Here is a 25,457-nt window from a genome sequence, read left to right as displayed (position 1 = left end):
CACAGATGTCAGCTAGCAGAAGACCAAAAAACGATCCAAGAAGGAAGAGCAAAATAAATAGGAAGGTATGGCCATGGTCACAGTACTCCTGAATTTACTACCGCATCTTGAAAAAGTCACAAATTTTTGCTTTAAAAATAAACAAGGTCTAACTCACAATACATAATTCAGAAAGATTCACAAATGACTAGTTTTATCATGCCCAAGTTGTTTCACAGGTGCTTCCTTGTTTACTACAGATGAAGCATATTTAAATAACTTCACACAGCTGTAAAAGCCCAAAGAAAATCCTTTGCTTTACAAGGTTCAGAGCAGTTTGACAAAATCAATGTGATTGATGTTTTACTTTTAGAAGTAGAAGCAATATTCCTTAAAACAGAACAGAGCTTTTTTAAATATAACTGGTAAAACAAGAGTGTCTTCCTCCTTCAGACAGGAACATTCAGCTTTCTGAATAGGAATAACCTCACTCCAGAACTCTACTTATGTGAAAGCACTCCTTTGTTATTTCCAGCAACTACTTCAACATTTTTAAGGTGATGGACTATAAAGAGATTACAGCAGAGTCCTGCTGCAAGAACTGAATTTTAGAAGTAAAAATCATGACAAAATCTTGGATTAGGTACTGAAGATGTGACACAAGTGTAGAAATTACAAAGACCAAGCCACTTAACATGCAATTTTTCCAGCTGCCCTGTTGCTACCCATATTATTCATAATAAGATAAGCAAGAGTTGGTATCACGAAAGAATGAAAGTAAGAGCTGAAGCTGAACACTGGTTCATCTTACTACCTAGAAACATCCTCTGCTGGAGAATTTTTTGTGTGAAAGGCTTAGTTGCATGAAAGAGCCTAGGTGTACTGAGGTATCCTCCAGTTCAGTATTGGGAGACTAACCAGTGAGATCTGTCACAGAAGAGATTGCTCTAGATAGGACAATAAACAGGATGTTATCCAATAAAAGTGGAGAGCAGCAGGTCATCTATTTTCTTGCTGGTTACTTATGTCTGAAGGTTTCACACAAATTCCACTTCCACAGTAAATACAGCTCATCTCTTCCCCCTGAAGGGGGAACCTGACATCACTTATTTACTGCAGTGTCTGCTGCTATTCTCAGCTGCGTACAACCTCCTCTCTATTTAAAGATCATATATTCTGTTTATAAGATGAGGTACATTTATTTTTCTAGATTCAATTTAAGTGTTTATGCTCTTAGTAACTCCCTACTATCTCATTATTATTTTCCTACTGACAGTGTTATGGGTTGGACTGCTAGTCGTGATCTCCCATCCAAGGTAGCAATTTATACTTCAGATAGACTGAGGGCAGCACCTGTAAATAGTAACAAGTGGTTAGACAAGTGCAGGATAACACAAGAATGGTTAAATATACATAAATAACATCTATTAGTTTGCTCTTCTGAAATGATTTTTACTGTCTTTTAAACTTATGGTTTCTCTGGGAAATCCAGAACTCATTTCCAAACTGCAACACTGGAATGTAAGAAAACTGAAAGACATTCCAAACTTAATTATCTACCCACATCAAACCTGCTTTCCTTCCAACAAACCTGCATTAAGATTCTATTGTTATATGAAAGACTTGTACAAACTGCTGAATGGGACCTTTTAGTCCAACCACACCAGGTCAGCAATTAAGGTGCTTTACAGCCCCATCTCTCATCAGCTCTGGGAAGTGTTCTGACAACCCTTCTTATGAACTTGGGAACTGCTACATTCCTCCACGCTGCACTCGCAAAAAGGGCAGATACAACAAGAACCTTCAAATCATACAGCTTCCTTGAAGGCCATATTAAAGAGATCCTCTTCCTTTTACCACTATAGCTGTAAGCCTAAAAAACAGGTGGTACTAAATTAAAAAAGCAGGACTTAACCACATAACTAGAAAAAAAACTGTAACTAGACAGAAATGGAGAAATATCTGCTCCCTTCCGCAGTGACCAAAGGATAAGTCTATTTTATAATAGACCTTGGAGTGCAGAATGGATGTAAAATGATTCTATTATGTTTTCAGCTTACAAGCTACCACTCAGTTTCAGGAAGAACAATCCCCAAGGCCTGTAGGCACATCAGAACCAAGGAGAAATAGCATTTCAGACACAAAAGCCAAAGGCAGTACCTTCAACAGCTCTTTACTCAATACTAGTGGGCTAGATGCATAGCAAGAGAGGTCAGTCCTCTGAATTATGCAGTCCTGTTAACAAGAGTTTGTCTGAAAATCATTGTAAATTAGGTTGTTAAACCGTAAAAGAAACTCTGAAATGTAGACAAGTATGCGTTTTAACATAACAGATGCTAAGTAAGCTCTTTTAAAAGTTATTTCTGAAATACTATAAGCTGTATCATACAGGAAATGTGCCTGTGAGATTACAAATGCACAGTGAACTCAAAGGCTGGGTTTTCAGTAGCCTTGCAACTCCTTCTCACTCCTGAAAAATAACATGTTTTCTGTGTAACATCATGATCTAACTTAGTTAGAGAGGAGCTGAATAATATGGCAGGTTTATTTCATGACTGATTAAAGCATCTTGACAGATTACAAGGTCTTCCCTGAATGCTTTTTAGCAGAAACGAAGTCTAGCCCTCTAAATTTCTAGCTAATATCAAGCCTACTTATCTTCTGGTCTTTACGTCTCCAGCTGTCTACTGAACCTGTGTGCTCGTGATTCTTGTCTAAAGAGCTACTGCTGAAGACAACTTCCCTATATGCATGATGAAAAGCCTGTCTTCCAAGACAAAATCCAGGGCCAATGCTGTAGAACTTCATATTTGCTTGAGCACACAGCAGATTATTTTTTTTCCAGCACTGCTCTATTAAAATACAATGGTTTTATTACTAACAGACAATGACCAACAGGTGCTGAAAAGCCGGGCACTTCAGTATTAGGAGAGTTTTTATTGCTGCATTTCTTCGCGGGGTCAACTACTTGCAGTTTTTCAACACACTCTCCCTACTCATGTGAACCAAACACTGGACTGTTAAGAAAGCAGCAGGATGCCTCTGGAAGCTTGGCACACCCGCCACACGAGGGAGTCCTTGGCTGCTGTTCCCGCCAAAGCTCTCACATATCCAGTGCAAGGGCTGAGCAAGCTATCAAATTGTTGATTAAATTACCAGAGCACCTAATCTTGCACCTTCTCTGGAACTCAAACATTGCTGTAAGGTCTGCAGACCAAATGATCTACAATATAACCATTTCAGATAATCACTTTTTCCGTGAAAAATACTCAATTAGATCCAAAATGAATACCACAATCAGCTGAACTCTCAAAGCTTCCCCCCCACCCCCACCTCAACCCAAGTATATACTCAACTTCTCATAAGTTCTATGAAACAAACCGGTTCATTCATGGAGTAAATTAAGTTTCACCTCCCTTCCCTCCACTTAAGTGTTCTCCTTAACAGGGAGATAAAAGAAAAGGAGCCCCACCAATTGAGTTCTCTTAATGCTGATTCTGAGACAGAAAAAAAAAATAATTTAAAATTATCATCCTGATACACAAACTAAGAAGCAAAAAAATTGCAGAACACCACTAGGGTAGTAACCTATGTAGCTTGCAAGTGGACATCTGCAAACTATGATTGCTATTACAGTTCAGTAACTGATACTTTGACGCCTTTCTCTCTCAAACTAAATTTCTCACCTATTGCTCTGACTATGGAAAAACAGAAGTTTACGATTGAATGGGAAGGATCAAACACTGATCTATGTACTTAACAGTTTATTTTGCCATACAGTAAGAAGATGATGTCTGTAATTAAACAGCTATTCACAGAGCTTTAAGTTATCCTAACAATTAACATTTTTCAGGAAGAGAAAATGAAGTTTCATTTCAGCCATGTTCAAGTCTACCGTTTTGTTAACTTAGTGCCAACCTTCTGCATGGCTCTTCACATATGACGATCATCATGATCTGCTGCAACATCAATAGAACCTTGTTGGCGTCAAAAAATCAGGGTGCAGCTCTGGTTCTTCCCTACATCAGGCAGAATATTGTGGAGAGGGTATTGTGGATACTAGGACATACATAAACCCGAGAATTCAGTAAGCCAGGCAAGACATTAACTGAAGGTTACTAGAAGATACACCACATCCAAACAGGAAATCTCAACCCAAAACACACAGTTGAAAGAAGGGTCTGCATGGTAGTGTGTATGCTATAGCACAAGTAAAAAGTAACAGAGTATTTGCTCATGGACACTACAGGAGGTTGAACACTGACAGTCTTGCCTGTTACAGCATCTTGTGTTCAAACGTAACTAGTGGCAATTGTGAACTTCTTGAAATATGAATGACTGACCTAGGGAGATGCTTTCACACAAACTAGCTTGTCAGACTATACACAAGCTCCTTGCTATGCTAAGGTGAAATGTTCCACATACTTGTGAAATCAGTAACTCTTCTGGCTTTACTCTTTAATTTTTACCATTATTAGAGGTAACAATTTCTATGCAGCTGAGAAGTTTTGCCTTTTGAAGTCGATTTGTTCTTTATCAGGAATACAGTCAGCAGTGTTAAATATCCTGCTCTCTTGTACCATCCAGTCACCTTAAACAATAAGCAGGTAGATAACACATCTTGTTCTACTGCTGCAGTGTTTAGAAGGGTGCAGTTACTGCTGCATCTGCGTAAAAAGCTATTGTGACATTTGAAGCTAAACTATTTTCCCCAACTCCACTATAACACGTACTGCTCTTGCTCTCTTTCAGACTATCTGCTACTTAATCAGTTTTGAAAGACATCCTGAAATGTGGCACTATTAGAAGTTTGAAAAATATCTTTCCTCTCTACACTCCATCTTGCAAAGTTAACTGGCAGTGTTGCTTTCAATCATGTTTGGTTTTTTTCTCTCCTTCTATGATAATTGAAAAACAGTAACAAAATTATTGTTGTCAAAAGGCAAATTCTTACCCTAACCTCCATGTTAGCTGCCAACTTAAAGTATGTCCTTGCAAATGTGTCAGAGGAATGTTCTCATTTCAATTTTGATAGCTGTGTTTAACAAACAAGAACAACTACTAATGTGTAATATGATGCAGTCCAAAACAAGCGATTTCTCAGTGCAGTTGGTAAATACATACAGGACAAGGACATGCTGAAAAAAGCTCACATCATAAAAATTAAATACAGGATCTGAGCTGTCTTGTCAGTCATTTTCCCTTTACACATGGACTAAATACTACGTCACTGAAACCAAGGGCTTGACAGTTCCTCTGTTGCCTTCTACAAATTTCTACCTTGTCAGTCATGCTTGATATACTCCAGCAGAACTAAAAAATTCACAGGAAATAGTGTAGTATAGTAAATCCTTTTCTGCAGTTGTCCACAAAGAAACAGGATGTCAGTCTAGCAATATGTATTGAACTTCCAGTTGAAGTGCACCATGATGAAAAAAAAACTTAGAAATAAAGGGCTTTCATTTAGCCAGATAAGCATAAATTCATGAAGATAAGTTCTTTAACACAATATACTAGCTGCTTTAATACATAATGGACCAACCATGAGCCAATTAGCACCATCTGCAGCTTGAAGTCTTAACTACTCAACATGCTACTTGTGGTGGCTGAGATGAGGTACCCACTTCCTGTACAGATAAAGAAATCCTTAAAATCCACAGGACATCTTTGGGAGTGAAAGGGCTGCAGGGTGTGCAGGTCAGTAACACTGCTACCCAAACTGATGCAGACTTCACCGAGGAACACCTTGATTATTACAGCTATGTTGCATTAATCTGACAAAAGTTACCCTGAGAGGCAGTGGTGACTATAAAGGTTTCAGATTACTCAAGGTCTCTTAACACATTTCCACCAAAATTAACATCTATTCAAACAGATGGCCTAGAATGACTAGGATATAATAGTAACATACATCTACTAGCACCTGTGAAAGAGTAAGAAGTGGTAACACATGCCAAACAGGCAGCCTGGGGACTCTAAAGGTAGAATTATAGAGCACAACCTATGCTAAAAGCACACAGGATATCCCATGTCACTGAAGGACCCGAGCCAATTTGCCAGACCACGTGCTTTCACAGGTTTCTTATAAGTTACTGCAATCAGACAATAGTGAAATTTAATTTGCTCACAAAAAAGTGCGAGATAATGTATACTGCACTAATTCCAACCAAAAACCACAGTGCTTGCTGAAAAGTAATTTAATGAAGATGTCCTGATTCACTGCATTAGAGAGGCCTCTAATCGCAGCCTTATAAGAGTTCCAATTTTAAAATAGCAAGTCCTTGCTTATGCTGTATATATTCAGAACAACTCATTAATTCAGACTAATATAGCAATAAACTGTTTAATCATGTTATAAATACCTTGTTTCCATAATGTTAGTAGTGAGAACTAACTAGGCAAGCTAAATGAATCGCTGTCAAGTTGCTTTTTACTACCTTTTTATTTCTAAAAACACCACCTATAAAATTCTGAAAGGTCAAAACAGTGAAAAACAAGTGCAAAGCCAATCAAGTGCTATCTTTAGTTACATAAGATGAAGCAAAATCGTTCATGTCCACCTGCTTGCATGACTCACTTCCAGGAGACACGTAAAGTGTAATAAATTATGAAGTTTACTCTGAAAAAGCAGAATACATGCTGCTAAAACCTTTTCAGTAACATTAAATAGCAACATGCAGAATCAGAGAAGAGCAACTACAAGATAAGCTAACAGACTTAAGGCAAGGCTCCATTAATAGTGCTCTGGATCTACACATAAGGGTTGTTTGAAAAAAGTTCTTTAGGATTATTCCTGCACTCCAGACAATAGGACAGTACTCCAACCACCAGGTAAGGAGCCCATCACTCTGCTGTTGAACTTTATTCCAACAACCATAGACAGGTCAAGATTACTTTATTAACACTGTGCTACAACACACTGAGTCCCTGAGGTGACACCCACCGCATACAAAACGTATGCTTCAATGTCAACTCTGATGACACCACATGCAACTTGGTACAAGTTCTCTATTTTCTTCTGTGACCAACCCAGAATAATTTGTATTTATTATGATGGCTCTTGAACAAAAACAGAGAACATTCATGAGAAACTTCAGTATGAACAACTAAAGCCTATTTCAGTATCAATTCTAATTGCAAACATACAATTACAGCTACAATACATACAATTACAACTACAGCTGCATCAGCAATTTTTTGGAAGTGTTTAACTTCCAGGCAATGATTTTTAGAACTGTAATTCTAAACACAGCATTTTGCACCTGCGTTATATGCAAAACAGTAATGGGACAATACTTCCAAGCATAGAGACAGTATCTGCAGAGGACAAGATGAAATGCTCACTATTAAACAAGACAGATGTCTGTTTCCATAAGACTACATCTGACAGGAGAAAAACTTTTTTACATGTCAGTCCATCACATTGTACTATTTCTAGATTGCTGAAGTCCATTAAATAAATAAAACCACATAATAAAACCTGAATAATTTTATTCTGAGAGCCTATAATGTTGACCATAAAGAAACCCCACCAAAACATTAGTTGCCAGTCACGGACCAAATGGGAACACAGATTTTTTGGAAAAAGGTGTGCAAGAGGATCAGGCTTTCAACTAACATGAGCTTCACAGTAAGGCAGTTGGATCAAATTTGATAATACAGGCCCATATAACAGCGATCAGCAAAAATGTCCTGAAAAAGACTGTCGTTAAGTTTTAGAAGTCAGGAAAAGTGACATAAAAAGAAACCTTCAGGTGGCGTGCACCTGGCTCCTTGTTCTAAATACAATGGTCTATTACCAGGGCTTCACAACTATATGAATGTGAAATACTGTTCCACACTGTATAAACATATCCTGCCCCATTTCCTAGGCAATATACGCAGGCATGCTAAACAGCAAGGTGAAAATTACATATATGCTTTATTACTAGTTCAAACACTCTGGCAAACAGTAAAAAAAAAACCTGCGTTATCAACAAAAAGGTTCTTTTTTAGACGAAAGAAGTTGTGACTTTTATGAGCTTATGATAATAGAACAGAATAATAACTATTATGCCATGAAAACAAAGACATTCTCCCAAATTTATGGTACCCGATTTCAGCTTCTCTCTGAAGTAAGAGGCTGAATTCCATAATTTTGTTTAGCTAGCAACTTTGTGAGTACTTCTGGGTAAATAACAAAGAAGAAAAGGCCTGAAATTATTATGAAGTTTAACAAGGGCAAGAGCCTAATTCTTCATCTGGGACAGGGCAACCCCAGTGGTAAGTACAGACTAGGGAATGAGTCGTCGGAGAGCAGCATCATGGAGAGGGACCTGGGGATCCTGGCTGATGGCAAACTGAATATGAGCCAGCAGTGTGCTCTAGCAGCCAGGAGGACCAACCACATCCTGGGGTGCATGAAGTAGAGCATTGACGGCTGGTCAAGGGAGGTGACTGTCCCATTCTACTCTGCACTGATACAGCCTCACCTTGAGTACTGCATGCAGTTTTGGGCACCACAACATAAAAAGGACATCAAGCTACTGAAGAGAGTCCAGAGGAGAGCCATGAAGATGGTGAAGGGTCTAGAAGGCATGACTTACGAGGAGCAGCTAAGGTCTCTTGGATTATTCAGAGTGGAGAAGAGTTAGGGTGATCTCACTGCAGTCTAAGACTTCCTCAAGAGGGGAAGAGATGAGGCAGGTGGGTGTTGGCCTGTTCTCCTAAGTGAATAATGATAGGAACAGAGAAAATAGCCTTAAGTTGCACCAACGGAAGTTTACACTAGGTATTAGGAAGAAATTCTTTACCAAAAAGATGTTCAGGAGCTGCAACAAGCTGCCCAGGGAAGTGGTGGAGTCACCATCCTCAGCATTATTAAGGACATGTGCAGAAGTGGCACTTCAGGACATGCTCCAGTGGGCATAGGGGTTTTTTTGTGGGTTGTGTGTTGCTGGTTTCACAGCGTTTGTAGTTGCATTTTTGTGCTTTTTATTTTTCATTCTTTTCCTTGGGTGGATGGTTGGACTCTAATCTTAAAAGGTCTTTTCCAACCACGACTATTCTGTGTGGAAAAAAAAATACTGTTTTAACAGAGGAATTAAACCAATGTAGTTCTGAAATTCATGCCAAATTTCTTCCTTCAGAGAAACTTGGTAATAATCCCTGTTCTGAATTGTAGAAAGAAAACTTAGTTTACAAGAACTCTGTACAAAACCTGGTAATCAATATCGGGACTGGAACTAGTGTATCCTTTCCCTAGCATCCTCAAAAACAAGCTAACCTTGCTCCAGGCTACTTAAATCAGAAGTATTGCTCCAAATGCAGTTAGAAAACAGCCATCACATTTCTATATCTCATTTATACTAAAACCTTGCAGAACAAGACTGATGCAGTGTTTTTGCTGACAGCTGAATGTATGCCTCAAAGCTGAGAAGCTGCTCTCTGTTAACAGAGAAACACCAACTACATCTCCAATAGTTCCAAGTCTGGAGTTCTCATCTAGTAAGAACGTAATTTAAATTGAAGACCCTTCTTAGGCATCACTTTGTGCTATACAGAACACATCACACCTTCAAACAGCATTTCTGAATTAAGTCTTGCTCCATTCCATTCCAAGGCAAGGAGGTCTTTTGACACTAAGTAGCAGCCATGTGAGCTTTCCAGCAGGAAAACCATCAAAACCGTAATTTAAGGATGCAGACAATTTGCACATCCATCATTAAGACCTTGAGGCTCACTTTTCTGTGCCTGCAGCAGCCTCTTAATTGGGAGAAGCATGTAACCCTTAGGCAACTTTAATAAGGAATGCTAAACACATGAACTCGCATCTGCAAGACAGAGATACATTTTGAACAGCTATCCCACTAACTGATCAAGTACCAGTACATCTTTCCACTCCTGGAACAACAGGTCAGGGAACAGCTGAGTAAAGGACTGTTTCAAAGCCTGAAGTCTTTACCTACAGAAAAGGCAGGCTTGATCTCTCCATCAACTAGTCTTCAGCTGAAGACAGCAGGGTGTGGCATTAGCCCAGTAAAGTTCCTTTGGCATGCCCAAGCACTTTTGGTACTCTACACAGTGAAGAGCAGCGATTGCTTTGAGGATTGGTCAAGTCCAGAAAAACTAAAAGCAGCGGTTTCAGTAGCCAAGGCTACCATGCTGAAGCAGGGCATTTGCCAGATTTAACCTCATGTCTTAAAAAAAAAAAGGCACGCTACCTGCTATGGGAAGATATATTAGTTATTCATACCCAAAGGGGCACAAAAGTCAGCCAGAGACTCGGCAATAAATATGCCAAAGGATTAGGGCTAAGCTTCAAGCAGTCTCTTAACTTGAATTGAGAAACAGCCTTGACAGAGGTATTATGTTTTGGCAGTCATGTTTTAAAAGTCAAACTCTTCAGGGCAGTATTGTTAATGTGAAAGCAAATTCCCGCAAAACAATGTGTGTAGCAGAGTCAGCAGAAAAGATTAACTGAAAAAGTCCCATTCTTTCAGTCTCAGAAGTAGAGCATCACCTCACTAGGCCCAAAGATGGACTTTTAATGCCTAAAGTTCTAAGTTGAGCACAAAATGACAGATGCTGTACAGAGCTGAACTGCAGCAAGTCTAGTTAGTAAAGGCTGGAGACTCCACAGACATGGAGTTTGACAACAAAATTGTTTAGACATGGTCTCAAAAGCCATCTGCAGCGTGAAGAGATGACAGAAAAAAGCATCCTCAAGATGGTGATTACTCTGTCATATCAGTATTGTCACTAATTGTATGTAAGTACAATACAGGTATGAGCACTGGTAACTAAAGTGCCAGCTGTGGGTAAATCAGCCCCACTGCACAGAAGACTAGATGGTCAAATTTAGGAGAAGAGATCCCTAACTTAATTCACTCTGCTCACCTTCAGCGGGTGCAATGTAGATGAACTAAAGACTTGGGAAATGTTCCCCCTTAGTATCTTTTTTGCTGTCAGATTCTTGTTTGACCATTATACCTGTACCAATGATGCAGGGTCTTCATCAATGTGGAAAAACAGGGCATAAGTTCTGCCATGCTAGAGAAGCAAATGTGTCATGGGGAGAAGAGAACAAAGCATGCACTGTATGCCAATGGTAAGACCTGGGGTTGGCACCAGTACTGCCTGAAGGTTTTTAGGCCTTGTCCTCCACTATTCATGTACACACTTGGGGAACATCAATGCAGGCACATGCACTAGGGGCTGAAGCCACACAGAATCTGTGTCTACTAAAACTTCTGCCTACCCACTTCCCACTGATTCTACTCAGGGAACACTGAGTCACAAAGAAGTTTTTATGTCGTGTTAGAAAAATGTCCACATTAGGCCACTACTCAGGTAATAAGGACGTACTGGCTACTATCTCTTAAAACAAAGCATAGAGAACATGCAGCCTCAAAGAGGTGTTATTTCAAACACAAAAACCAACCAGAACATTCAGGAGATGCAACCTAGAACCTAAATATCGTGGTTTAACAATAATCAACCAAAACCAGTACATTAACTTAATAATGCATTCTTGCAAGCTGGATAATTGAGAAGACTGCAGAAAGATCCAGGAAACAAAGTACCAAAGTCAACATTTCTGAAGAAAACTAATGAAATGGTAATATAAGTAGCACACCAGTGTTTTTGAAATTGAGTGAGCTTAGAGAGGAGACAAACTGAAATTTGCCAACTATCCTTTCGTTCTTGAAGAGCAGGCATCCACCTGGTAGTTCTTTCAAGCTCTTTCAAGGTTAAACAACTTGTCTAAATACATGCAGTCTGTAATCTAGCAGAATACATTACACTGCACTTCACACTTGCACTCTTGGGCAGCATATATTGGTTCAAGTGTGCATCCTAAAGAAACTGCTGCAGTGCTGCAATGCAAAAGTGGATTTATCTACAAAGATAATCTGTACTTCTCCCAAGGTGTAAGTTTAATTACACTGTTGAAAAGGAAGTTTTGCATCAACTAGGGCTAATGAAGTCATTATTCCAACCAAGTAAATAAAAACTCAAGTATATCTTGTATAAACAGCTGCTTTTCCATATCTCAGTCTTCTTTCCAAAGACTCTAAACCTCAAAAGATTTAAATGCCCTCCTAGTATTTATAGCATTCATACAAACCTGGACAAAATGCAAATACTAATACATATTTTTTTGGATGTAGAATCTACATAATTATCAATCTCAGTTCCTACTCACTAGCAACATCAGCAATGGTTTCTTCTGTCTTTATTTCACAATGTAATAGAACTGCAAAACATAAACTGAGAGATGACTACTTAGAAAATGAAAAGATGCAGAAACTCTCCCAAACCAACATACCTGTTATTTTGTCCCTGACAAGCTTACAGGATTCTATGTCACCAATGCTGCCAAACAGACTTTTGAGTTCTTCTTGTGTCATGTTCTGTGGAAGGTAGTTGACTATTAAATTGGTCTTGCTGTCTTCTGTGTTCCCAGAATCAACTGGTGATGAGCAATTATTTATGGTGGTTGAACCATGAGCTGTGTTATTGCAAGTTGGTCCATTAGACAGTTGTGTTTCCATGGCAGCAATTACCTGCTGAAAAACACAGAAAACAAGAACCATCAAAATTCGTATTTCACCACTGATGAGGATAGTTCAGACAAGATTCTGAAAGACAAGAGGCTGAAAGACCTGTCTCTCTATGAAGAAGTGGTATGGCCAGGGCCATATACTTCCTTTATATGCAAAAAAAAAAATGCCCACCAATACAGAACAATTTCAACTATTAAGCAAGGCAATACTTCAAAAACTTATTTAAAAGTTGTCAAATCTTCTAGGAGCTTTCTCAATGAAGTTGACAATCAAAACTTAGATTCCATCCTCCCCCACTCCTCTATTTAGCGGCATAGCAGCACTTGTAGTACAGAAGTTCCCAAGCAGAACTGTGGCCTGTTGCAAGGGTTGTCAATTCTATTAATTTACAACTGGTAAGTGAAGTTGTATGAAATGTAGTTCTTAAACAGTATTCGGTCACTGGGATGGAAAACAACCTTCCTTGATGACCTCTATGTCAACCTTCTATTACCACAGGTTGGAAGTAGGTTTCTAAATGTTTTTATTTGATTAAACTGACAATTTCTGGTTCTCACTTCTTCCCTTCCTTGCACACTGAAAACAGTTATATTTGATACTTTAACTATTTAACTATTTTAGTAAATACTTCTACACATCAAAATAAGGGAGTGATCACCACTGCAGGAACTACTGTGTTTCACTTTTAAGTAACTGACTGCTTGACTGGCAGACACAGCACAATCATTTGGAGAAGTGTCAGTACTCGCCCACAAAGCTACCACATGTACAAAATGCTCTCTGCCATCTCAGTCAGTCAATGTATGGTAAAAGCTGTTAAACAGAACGTTTTTAATGGCAGCCTAATAATGCAAGACTTGGGCAGCCTACTCTGTTTGAGACCAACTGCACAGGGCAACACCCAACTAGAAAAGTCTTACATTAATTCTCCAGCAATAAACATTTCAATACAGAAGCAAGACTCATCATGAAGTTTTACTAAAAAAAAAACCAACAATCATTTACATCTACCTTAATACTTAAAATTTCTAGAAGCAGTTCTCAGACAAAAAAGTCTACTGTAAATTCACAGTGTAATGTCAGGACCTTTGGAGGTTCTGTCTTGCTCAAAACAGCATATGCAATCAATGCACACCTAAACAGCTGATTAGTTCAATTGTACTCAGAGAGTGCAAATTTTAATTTCTAAAAACATGAAAGAGGGTAAGTTGAGTGTCTGTAACTACAATATTCCTGGTAATACATTTCTATGTTCTGCATACAGAAGAATTTTCCAAGAGGTTACTTCAGCACAAGGCAAAAAATGGAAGATGCATCCATTAAGAACACAGTATAAAAATGTGATCTGGTTTTCCTGAGGAGCTGCAACCAGAACAACATTTTCTTCCCTTGTGACAAACTCCAAGGGGTAACTTGCTCCTGGCACTGTGATGAAACAAGTCTGTTGAAAAGATTAGAAAGTAGATGATGCTGATTAAAGTAAATTGCTTTTCAGAACACTTGAATATCTGGCAGAGTGAGAAGCCACAAATTCTGAGCTCTGACTGAGGCTCTTTAGGACAGCCTTTTTTTTCTCAAATGTGAAGTGTTCATACATCAAAATTAGCAGGATTTAGCAAGGACAACAAACAATCCTCACTTAAGTGCACATTTACTTTCATGTTCAGGTGGTAAGAATAAGAACGTAAGCCAACATTCAAGTGAACAGCTGCAGTAGCCTGTGTGCTGAAACTACAGCTTTTCTCAGCTGTAGAACCATCTGCTCTGGATAAAGATACTAATATGTTTTACAAAGAATGCATATTCAATTGATAGGTTGAATACAACTGTTCTTAACAGACAAAGCACTTCTTCAGCAGTTACTAAATATTTTCAACCCAGAAAATAGTTTAAGAGATAAATTTACAGTTTTCAAACAATTTCTTAGAATAACACTAGCAAATATACTTTTAAAATAATAATCATAAATACACAGTATACAGGTTTTTTTAAGTTACTGCAATTTAGTATTCAGACCATACCAAAACCATTTTAGTGCAATGCTACTCTTCAATTATCCACTGCGTGTTTTGAATTAGTACTAAAATCTAATTGACCTTAGAAGAAAGGCAAGTCACTGCAGTATAATTTCTACAGGAGATCACCATATTATATAAAAGTTGACATAATACACCAGTGCACTCTAGGATGTCACAGAATAGGGACACAAACTACAGCCTGTAAGAAAACATGGAATCATAGAAACGTAATGGGAGATTAAAAGAGTTTGGTATGGCCTCAGCACTATAAACACGTAAAAAAGTAGCCTACAGAATTTAAGAAAAATCCCACAGACCCCAGTCCAAGGCTCTGCTGCCCACGAACCACTTCTAAGCAGAGAAGCCACATCACACAGTCTGACTGCCATGTTAGTTTGGAGTTGCCGTCTGCAATATGGACACAAAAAGTACCGTATGTTAGATTAACAAGATAACGCAACAAATAAGTTTGTACAAATTTACAGTAATTGCATTTATATTCCCAGCACGTCCATGCAGTGTGGCTTAATTGGATTTGAGGCAATTCCAATCTAATCTTTCCAAATTCAGTCCTAAAGTTACTATTCTCACATGAATTAAGATGCTTATTTAAGAAGATTTAACATAATGCAGTCTGGTTACCCCTGCATCTACCCTGGAAACTACCTCCAGAAACACATCACACCTAATAGGAACTATACAACACAACAAGTTTGTATATCTTCAAGATTGAAATAAGAAGAAAGAAAGAAAACATTGAGTCCATTTTCCATTAGCATGTAGGATGAACACGCAGCATTGAAAATCAGCTCCGGTTACATGCCTTTCTCAACCCACAAAACATACACAAGGCAGCAAACTCCTTCACTAGAACCCAGTTTGCTCTTAAGATCCTAGGTTTTAAAAATTAAAATCATGCGCACACGGTATTTAGTAAGGTTCCCTACAATAGCTGTTTAAGAGTTCCACTGGACATACAAGTGGCAGTAGAGTTAAGAATATTTCAACTGGAATAACTGCAGCAAAATATGCAAGAGATAATTCTTCCTAAGGGTGTTTTTGTCCCCAAGCACATTGCTGTTGGTTTTTAAATACATCATTGTAAACCCAGTTGGATTTGAATTGAACAGTGCTAGGAGGATACCACAAAAGCTAATGGGCGATTTCCAGATGATTACAAGTAGTCTAGATGTTGACTACAACAACAATACTGGAACAAATAGGAAGACTCTTGACTGTTCCCACAGTTTGAGACCGGTGTAAATACAAGAGATCCTTCTTGGCCCTGGGTAGCAGATGAGGCAAGTGTCAACTTGATAAAAAAACAATGCTCAGATTTTGGAAGGCTGCTGCATCCAAGGTTTATAAACACATACTTCAAAACAACTTTCCCTGTTTCAAAACAGTGTAGATTAGTCTTCATTTCAGTTTCTTACTGAAGTCAATATGGTTAGTTGACTTCAAGTCTGGTCTTTACTTCTAACTTAGGCTGATAAAGACTTTTCATCATAATTTTTAATGCAAAACACTTTGGCATTAGCTGCAAGCTTGCAAGCCATTCTTTCTGGTTTCAAAAACAATGCATTGTTAGCAGAGTATTGCAAGCCTATTAGATGAGGAAAACTTAGTCTCTTAAGATCAGACAAAATTTATTAAGGACAATGCATTAAAGTAGCAGTCTATAAAATTCTCTGTCCTACACAGACTGTAATGATGTGCACAGGATGGCTCTCAGCAAAGCAGCATGACCTGATAAAATTACCTGCTTCTTGTGAGCCATGGGTTGCAGGTAGAAAAGGCCCAACAGAACAGCTTACTCCTGTGCACAAGACTTCAGTGTACTCCTACAGAGGAATCGCTGTGCCCTTCAGCACCGCACCTCTTACCAAAAAAGCAAAGGTCACTTCCCATTTGAGCCACTTCTAGTTTGCATAACACACTTATCTTCACTGAAGTGCTGTACTCACATCAATGTAGAAATCAATTCTCTCACTACCACACCACTACATCTCAAAACGAAATTTTGCTCTACTAATTCTTTCACACTTTTTGACACTTCCAAAGCTGTACAGAATGTACTTTTACATCCAGTTAAAAAAGTTAGGTGTTCTTACCCTTTTATTTACACTTCTACCTCACCAGATAAGAAAACTACAGGACACAGCTAATTACACTAAAAAAAACCAGTTCTTCAAAAATCAGCTTCCAGTTAACACTGTACTTTAAGATTAAAATAGCAAATAAACCTAGAATCTGAGCTATGAATAGTCTCAAAAAAAAGTTTTAAAATACTGAACTACTTAAGAATCACTAGAACCATTAGAAAAAGCTAATACAGCTTTTGACTATTAGCTTCAGAGACAGACCACACTTCGGATCATTAAAACAGCTCAGCAATTACTGCATTCAAAAATTCAGAAATCAGTAAGTTCAGGAAACAGGGCTCTACGTCTATTAAGGAAATAAAAGTTTCCCTTAAAATACATCCAGATTAAGAAGAGAACAATTAATTGACATTGGAAAAAGAAATCTGTTTTCTTTACAGTCCTGAAAGGAAGCAGAACTGAAGACTGAAGTTGTGCAGTTCAGCAAATTTCCCTTAAACATGCAGTGAATGGGAGCCATCTACCTTTCAATAAACTTACTTTTAATTCACCAAGCACAGTTAAGATTTTAAATTCAAACAATCCTAAGCACCGTGACATTAACTGAATAACAGTTTCTAATAAGCTGCAGTTCTAGTAAGTCATTAGTAAGGTTTGCCTAGCTGAGAAGAAACTAAGTTTTTAATTTTTTTGAAGATCAAAGACATCAGGAGTTTAAGAGCCATATGGTTTATGTGATTAGTTCTGGTTGCCATAGAACAGTTCCAGTTACATCAACAGTAGATTTTTGTATAAGAGCTTTAGAAAACAAAGCAGAATTTAGCAAAATGACGGCCATCAGTCACAGCGTATAATGATTTTCCCTTCAAAAAAGTTATTTTGGTATGTAGCACACTCAACTGCTCATATTTAGCTGAAAATGGAAGCCAAGGCTGGAATCCTGGCAGTATTGAGATAACTAAGCTCAGGTGACAAAACAGGTAAGCCTTCAACCACTGTTACCACCTCAGGTGCATACGCTAATGAGTATTCTTTAATGCAACACCTCTGGCCAAAGCCTGTCTACCACTTGTTTTGTGTATTATCTCTGTGTCCCTGTCACCAAGAAAAAAAAAAAAAAAAAAAAAAAAAAAAAAAAAAAGTGTTTCACACAGGTTTTACATACAAAATTTAGTTCTATTTATAGATACCACACCAAAATGGTTCACAGATGCCTGCACTGTTTAAGCTATGTACTTCTAAATGGTATTATCCCAGAACCCTGAATCTAAGAGAACAAACACCAAATATTACAGGCCTTTGCCTCCTCCAGAGTTGCCACAGTTCAGAGGCAACTGAAGCTGCACCATGAGATGCTTCCAAGCCTCAGGAGTCACAGTTGATACAACACTCTTGATAAAACCTAAGAGATCGTAAACATGCTCCTAGAGAATGACACACCAAGAGACCTTCAAACACACTTTAGAGTCATTATTTGACCTTCTTTCTCTTGCACAGACAGTGCAATGGACGCACACAAAAATTATCACATGTTGCTATTTGGATAAGCAGGTGTTACAACCAGAACTTTAGGTTCAGTTTGTAATACAGTTATCTTTTCTTAAATTTAAGTACTTGGTGTGTTTTACAGAGGATTTATACCACCTACTTTGACTTACAACAGTAAGGAAGGTAATTTAGCAAGGATAACCTGTTTATTGTAAAGGCACATACAGGCCTCTGGGCAGCTCTCCAGTCAACAACCTCGTTGTCAGAACAAAACTACTCACTCTATCACTTTTCCTGTAGGGCTGTGTCAAGGAGACTCTGGTGGTTACTCTGATATCCACACAGTAACAGCACATACTGTGCTTTGTGAGTCTATATGAAGAGGCTAAACTGTGCTTTCACTTATTTTTAAAAGAGCACAAACCAGCATTTCTCATTTACCATCCCTTCCCTCTTGCTTGTCTACTCATTTGTGTCATTTACTCCATTACACTATTGAAAAAAATAGTAGATTAACAGTAAAGTACATCTTGATCTATGCAAACATGAAAAAATTTCATGATGCAATACTGACCAAAGACCAAAAAAACCTAAAACTCACAGAAAATTTCGAATTAGCTTCTGATAATAAGGTGGTTTCAGAATTTTCAAAACCACTTCCAAAGTTACTAATGTAAACACATGCAACCTGTAAGTCAAGAAAGCACAGCCGTCCTAAACAACAAGAAAACCAACATTCATAGCCTAAGGTTAAAAGAGAAACCTTTTCATACCAGCTCCTGTATGAATCACTAAGCAAGAAACACTACTTAACACTTCTATACCTTGGCCTGAAATGCATGGTGAGAAGCTGAGTGAAGAAAATATGAAAGACAGATAGAAAAGAAGATGGGATGTAAATAACATTACAATAAACCCTTGTGATTGGTGCTGCAGAAGTTAATCTGCAGAAGCTTTCAGCAAGGATGAAGAGGCAGCCAGACAGACTTGCCCTTTCCAGGTAGGCAATGAGAAGAAAAGTGGACTATTGCAGGCAGCTAAACAAGAAACAGGCATCAGTACAAGCATGAGTTCTGCTATCAGGAAAATAAATTCATCATCCTGGTAACTGCAATAAAATGAAAGAAGGAACAAAGGGCAAGTTAACTACTGAAAGTAAAAATTTGTAAGGAACACTAAAAATGTACATGCAGACTTTAAAAGTCTCCACACAGTATGTACTGTTTTAGAAACTCTTGGTATTCCTGTAAAGCTCCTAAGAACCTATGGCATACTCTAAACAATGCTGGATTAATGCTGTTGATATATTAGGAAAAAAAACAAACATATGAACAAGGTTAGGATATTGCTTGACAATGTACCAATCCAGAGACCATGCAGATCTTCCGTCTGATTGCAATTATTAGCTACCCTGTCAGTTGGGGTAAAGGAAGGGAAATGCATAAAGTAATTAACTTAGAAACATCAACTCTTACTAGTGTTCTGTAAACAAAACAAACATTTGCATTCTCTTAAGTGATCAGTTCAAGTGAAACTTCAACAAGTAAAACCATTTTTATGTTCCTAATTATTCAGCTCAATTTAGACACTCAACCAACTTCTACCAACAGAGCTTATTCCCTGAGTAAGAGAGCATCAACAACCACAATTAACTGGCTTATACACAGGATGAAAGAACACAGCATAAAATCATACTCTTCCTTTTATCGCTCTCCCTCTTTCATTTAGAAAAAGTTTGGAGCCAGGTAAGGGGAAACAATTACTTTTGCTAGATTCAAAAGCCTAATCAGATGTCATGTTGGGCCTGTCTAAACACAGCCAGTATTGATGAAGTTCAGCAAGAGCTGCACCAGAACTATCACAAAGAGGGACCTAAGAGTAATGGTTGACAACCAGTTGAACATGAGGCAGCAGTGTGTCCAGGTGGCCCAGAAGACCAATGTCATCCTGGCTTGTATTAGTAATAGTGGGGCCAGCAGGAGCAGGGATGTGATTCTCCCCCTGTACACAGCACTGGTGAGGCCTCACCTCTAGTACTGTCTCTAGTTCTGAGCCCTTCACTTCAAGAAAAATATTGAGGTGCTGGAGCAGGTCCAGAGGAGAGCAACAAGGCTGGTGAAGGGACTAGAGAGAAAGTCTTATGAGGAGAGGCTGAGAGGGCTGAGGTTTTTTAGCTTGGAGGAGAGTTGGGTGGAGAGGAACTGTATCACTCTGTATGACTACCTGAAGGAAGGTTGTAGTCAGGTGAGGGTTAGGGTCTTCTTCCAGGCAACTAGTGACTGGACGAGAAGGCATGGCCTGAAGCTGCTCCAGGGGAGGTTTAGGTTGGATATTAGCAAGCACTTCCTCACAGAGAGGGTGATCACACATTGGAATTGACTGTCCAGGGAAGCGGTGGAGTCACCATCCCTGGAGGTGTTTAAGGAAAGACTGGATGGCACTTAGCGTCTTTTCCAACCTGAATAATTCTGTGGTTCTGTGATCTGTGATCACTGGATCACACAGGCAGTTGTTCAGACCTGAAACAAATAGCAAACTTCAAACAAATTGTGGATAGTTCTACACTTGACTAAGATTTTAAATAAGACCATTTTTTAAAGGAAAGGATATGCTCACACTTTTCAATTGCACCCTACCATTCAAAAAATCTTGCCAACCACAGGTTTTACTCTTATACCTTTAAACATTTGCACATGGAGTCCCAGCCTTGTGTTCAGAAAAGTGCTCTCCAAGGCCATACAGTTCTATCAAAGTGCAGATGTATCCTGCCTCAAGAAGTAACAGTATCTTATTGTAGTCATTTCCCTTCAGCTTTACACATCTATAATCCTCCTGAGTCTACTGAGCATAAAAGAAGAAAACAGATTCAATGAGGCTTAAATGGGACAACTTGAGAACTCTTCAAATATAGCACCTTTATAGCTTAAAGGTTTTCAAAGTCAACATCTAGTTTCAGATACACAGTGCCTGCTCCACTTGAACTGGGTACAATGCCTACCAAAGTTTTTCAGCTTTTACCTCGCTATTTCTGTTGGGCTTTTCCTCTTTCACACAACAGTTTACAACATTTTGCCCCACTGGAATCTTCAAAAGCTAGTTTTACCAATAGCCAGAAAACAAAACCACATTAGGTTAGCCTGCCTCTGAAGAGATGTCCAAATTTAAAGAGTTAGAAAAAAAAACCTTCTGCCTTATCAAGAAAGCATGTGTCAATTTCAAGGCCTCTCACTACTCCATTCACTCTCTCACTCCACTCCTAGAAGGAAAATACAGCTAAAAGGTTTTTTCTCTCCTACACTCACCTTTCTGAAGTGCAATAGAGGGCCTAGCAGAGGATGACGGGAGTGATATTCCACACTAAAGATAAAAAGGTCAGAGGAACATTTATGTTTTTTCATGGCTCACAACACCGTGGTAAACTGCAGGGATGGTTGGGCCTAAGGCCCAGCACTATAGCACATAATCCAAAGGTGTGTCCCAGCAGACCCACAGAGACACAGTTTGAGAACTCTGTGTATCCTAACTCCAACAAAAAGGAAAAATGCTAGCTGCTTTAAGTCAAAGACCAGCAGCCTCCACATTAATCTTTACAAGTCCTTTCAAAGCGGTCTCAGGCTTGCACAGCAACACAAACCCTGCACTCATGCCTCCCCTAGGCCAGATCACCAGTAGCTGGACAGCCAGTCATGTCACACACTGGAGAATGCATCACTCTAAAAGAAGTTCCAACTGATGGCAAAGTTTATGTGCAACACAAAAAAAGAATTCAAAACAAAGCAAAACATACCACTAAACACATACAGAATAGAGTAATTTTTGCACAGAAAAAATTAGGCCTTCTATTCCATCTTATGGGGAAAAAAAGACCTTCAGTAGAAGGTCTTCACAGGAGCTCAATTAGCAAGATAGGCTTAGAAGCACGAGAGTTTGCTCCAAACTCAGCTTTACAACAGATGAGTTTGCTATGAACTCAAGCTTTACTACTGTCACAGTGACAGCAGACTAAGTGAACAGTCTGGGACACGATGTTGTCCAGAACTGTTTCAATTATGTAAGATCACAATTTACAGACATCAAACACTTAAGTACCTGCCTCCTCTTATTCCTGAAAGACCTCAAAGCAGCTTGAAAGGAAAAAAAGTACGGATTTGTAGGATCGACTGATTTGAGACGCACAATTTTTTCACAGCTGGGCATGAGGGGTTGGAATAGCAAAAGGAACACTGTTCTAACCAACACACTTCCAGTCAACATTTTCTGCCCTTTTCAGTCAAGAGCAGATCAGACCTTAAGACGCTTCCATTACTTCATAAAAGATTTAAGATCCGCTACAAAGAGTGAAAACATTAACAAGCCATTCTTTTCCAACAATTCATAATGAAAAATATATAGCCAAATATAGCCAAAGCCAGTTTCCTCTAAACACTTATTACAGATCAAGACTTCACAGTAGCATTCTTCAGTCTGAAATTAATCATCACATCTTTTAGACAAAGCAACAAGCTTAAAGACAGCTATGACTCCTTCCTGCTTGCCCCACCAGGAGTACAACTCACTGTGGTCCCATGAATGCAGCCCAAAGACTCGAAGTAACAGATAGAGAAAACTTCACTTCTTATATCCTGCTACACCATGAATAATGAATAATGCAACAGACATAACATGACAGATCCATATGCTCTACTGAGATTACTTATGTGTAGAAATCTATGTCTAGTCCAATTAAAAATGCAGACAGATGGATACCTAAGAAGTCCTCCTATTTTTAAAATAACCTTGTTCTTGATTTCACTCAAGACAGATCATACCAAGTCTTAAGGTTTCTGACCGCTGTTGAGTGGGAAGCCCTGCACAAACAAATTCAAGAACAGAGAAACACAGCAGCGAATATGCCAGAAATCTTTCTTGTATGTTGAGGAATTAGACACATCATAAGACTGCTAATTTTATTTTCTTATCATTCTGTTGACAAAAAGTTTCTGGGGCCATTTGGCTTCCATAAATTCTAGCTCTCTCTCATCTTTTGCTCATGGTAATCTGTTACCTGTTTTGTCTTCTATCTCTAGGGTTTTCCAGTACTCAAACTGCCATTAAACTAACAGTAAATTGACTTGAGATACACTTGTTTCTTATATGGGCTAACCTATATGTTTTTATTTGATTCTTACACTTGTATTATTTAATGTGTGATACTATGATGTGTTCTACCCAATCTACTAAAAGTTCAACTTGATATATTTATGCAGTACACATTTCTGTTACTTATTTCTAACCCACTAAACATTGCATATACATATTACTGAAATTTACAACTTTTAACAGCAAATTCTAGATAAAGTAATTTTATTTCAAGTAAGATCTGAAAAGCTGACTTCACTGTATTAGGGATTTATCATTGCATGAAAAAGCTGAAGTAATACCTCATTTCATAGTAAAACTAACTCTGTCCTTAATTCAATAGAAAAAAAAACAACAGTAATCACAGAATCACTGCAACAGAGCTGCCAAAACCCCAGAACAGTATCTTTTCAAATTTTGTTCTCCTTCATACATTTTTAAACTTTAGTATCAAAGCAAAATCAAGGCAGTTGTGCACAAAAAAGCTTGTGAGAAGTCTCAAGATAGCATGATAGCAAGAACTAAGTCAGTGCAACTGCACACATCTTAAAAAAAATATTATAGTCTTCAGACCTGTATCAATCAATGCACATTAGGCACAAGGAAGTCTCCTAAGCCCTCAAAGCCTCCCAGTAACACACTACAGGACAAAAGGAGATCCTGTGTGGAGAAATCAGATATAGAGCAGCAGCCAAAAAATTACTTTGAGAACATCAACAGGTGGAAAATACGATTCTGATGCTATCTGATGAAAGATACCCTTGCCTCCTGCATGGGCTAACCTGTGTATTTTTATTACAATTTCCCCACAGTAATGCCCTGACACTGAGGCACAGGAGACAGGCAGCTGTTTTCTCCCAGCACCCAAGTTTGAAATCAGGAAGTCAAGACCCAGCATATCTCTCACACTTACATAGCAGACATTACAAATCACATTATTTGTCATAGGACCCAAAGAACTACTTCTCAAGTGTCGGAAGAATACATCCAAATAAACCAGATTGTGAATTTTATGCTGGGACACCACTCTGACATGGAGAGAGGAATCTCAGTTTGAAAGTTTGTCTTTGCTTCATAATAAATTACTTTCAAAACAGCAGCAAGTTCACTTTCACAGTGTTAACATCATGCTTGGGAGGAAAGGGGATGTCTGTGAAGCAAAGGCATCAGTAAACTAGTATCTATCTTCTCTCCTGGTACTTTTATCTTGCAAATAAGATGACAGCGTCTTATACTGAACCTCCTAAAGTACAGGGTACGCACACAACTGCTCTACCACCACCAAGTAAACAATGTGTTTTACTACAGCAGAAAAAAAAAATATCAAAAGTAAGCACTGAAAACATGCTGATAACAGGTCAAAAGGCATTAGTGCCTCTTTTGAGAAGTCTGAACAAATGGCTATGAACCACATTAAAGACTTTGCTGATACCAGATATGGGCTCTCATTGGTCCATATGATCATTCATTCTACCTAAATATACACAGGAGTTCCAAACAGTTAAAAAAGTAGGAGTTGAACTTCCATAGATCCCACTTTCAAAAAAAGGGCCATCTGGATTACACTGGAATAGATTAATCCACAAATTATGAGGCAGCTCTGAGTTTGCAAAAGTCTGTTTCATTAGGTGTCAGCATAGTCTAGCTCTGAAAGAAAGCCTACTAGGAAGAAAACTACTTACTCCACACTATTCAATTAGTCAGACTGTTCATATAAGCTCTGCTGCCCATATTTTATATGTGGGCATTTAAAAGAACAACAACTACTAACATAGGCATAACAAACAATCATCCACTTCTGGAAGTTAACCCAGTCAAGATAGCCAAAACTTGAAAGGAGCCAGTTTATACAAAGTGCTAAATTGACTCACAGCTAGAAAGTAAGGATTTTTCCTTTTCTGCATTATAGGTAACCACTGAAAGACATTACACCCTTAGAAGTAGTGCCACTTTCTCGCTCACTTCCAAAAAATAGTCAAAATACATTGGAATGACCTTCCACCTCTTTTCTAATACACAGACCAGCATGTCTAAATCCTGAAGTTCTGATATTCATGAACCATGCATTTCTGCCTAAAAGATCAAAACTGTACTTCACTGTCCTATTATATAGGTATGACATTAAAGTACAAGAAAATAGAGTTGTGAGGTTATTTTTAAACCAACTTGGATGTTCAACTATTTCTTTCACTTTGTAGGCA

The 25,457-nt window shown here is 38.5% G+C and overlaps 1 protein-coding gene across 4 annotated transcripts in view; it reads right to left on the bottom strand.

Annotated features, from left to right (window-relative positions):
- ELAVL2 (ELAV like neuron-specific RNA binding protein 2) overlaps window positions 1–22,308 on the bottom strand; it is a 52,242-nt gene extending 29,934 nt beyond the window's left edge. For 2 of the 4 annotated variants that reach the window (XM_010002858.1, XM_010002866.1), the window contains exons 1-2: window positions 14,863–14,934; window positions 12,290–12,530 (exon numbers count right to left, since the gene is read on the bottom strand). In XM_010002858.1, coding sequence (XP_010001160.1) covers window positions 12,290–12,530; window positions 14,863–14,934 — 313 coding nt within the window. Of the gene's footprint in view, window positions 1–12,289; window positions 12,531–14,862; window positions 14,947–22,299 lie in introns of those variants that run through there. The other 2 variants (XM_010002883.1, XM_010002875.1) reach the window with 2 other exon arrangements.
- Window positions 22,309–25,457: the final 3,149 nt, after the last annotated feature.

Source organism: Chaetura pelagica, unplaced genomic scaffold (assembly GCF_000747805.2).
Source record: "Chaetura pelagica isolate M959 unplaced genomic scaffold, ChaPel_1.0 scaffold391, whole genome shotgun sequence".
Lineage (NCBI taxonomy): Eukaryota > Metazoa > Chordata > Aves > Apodiformes > Apodidae > Chaetura > Chaetura pelagica.
The sequence above is the reverse complement of the archived record's forward strand: the minus strand, read 5'-3'. Positions and strand labels throughout refer to the sequence as shown.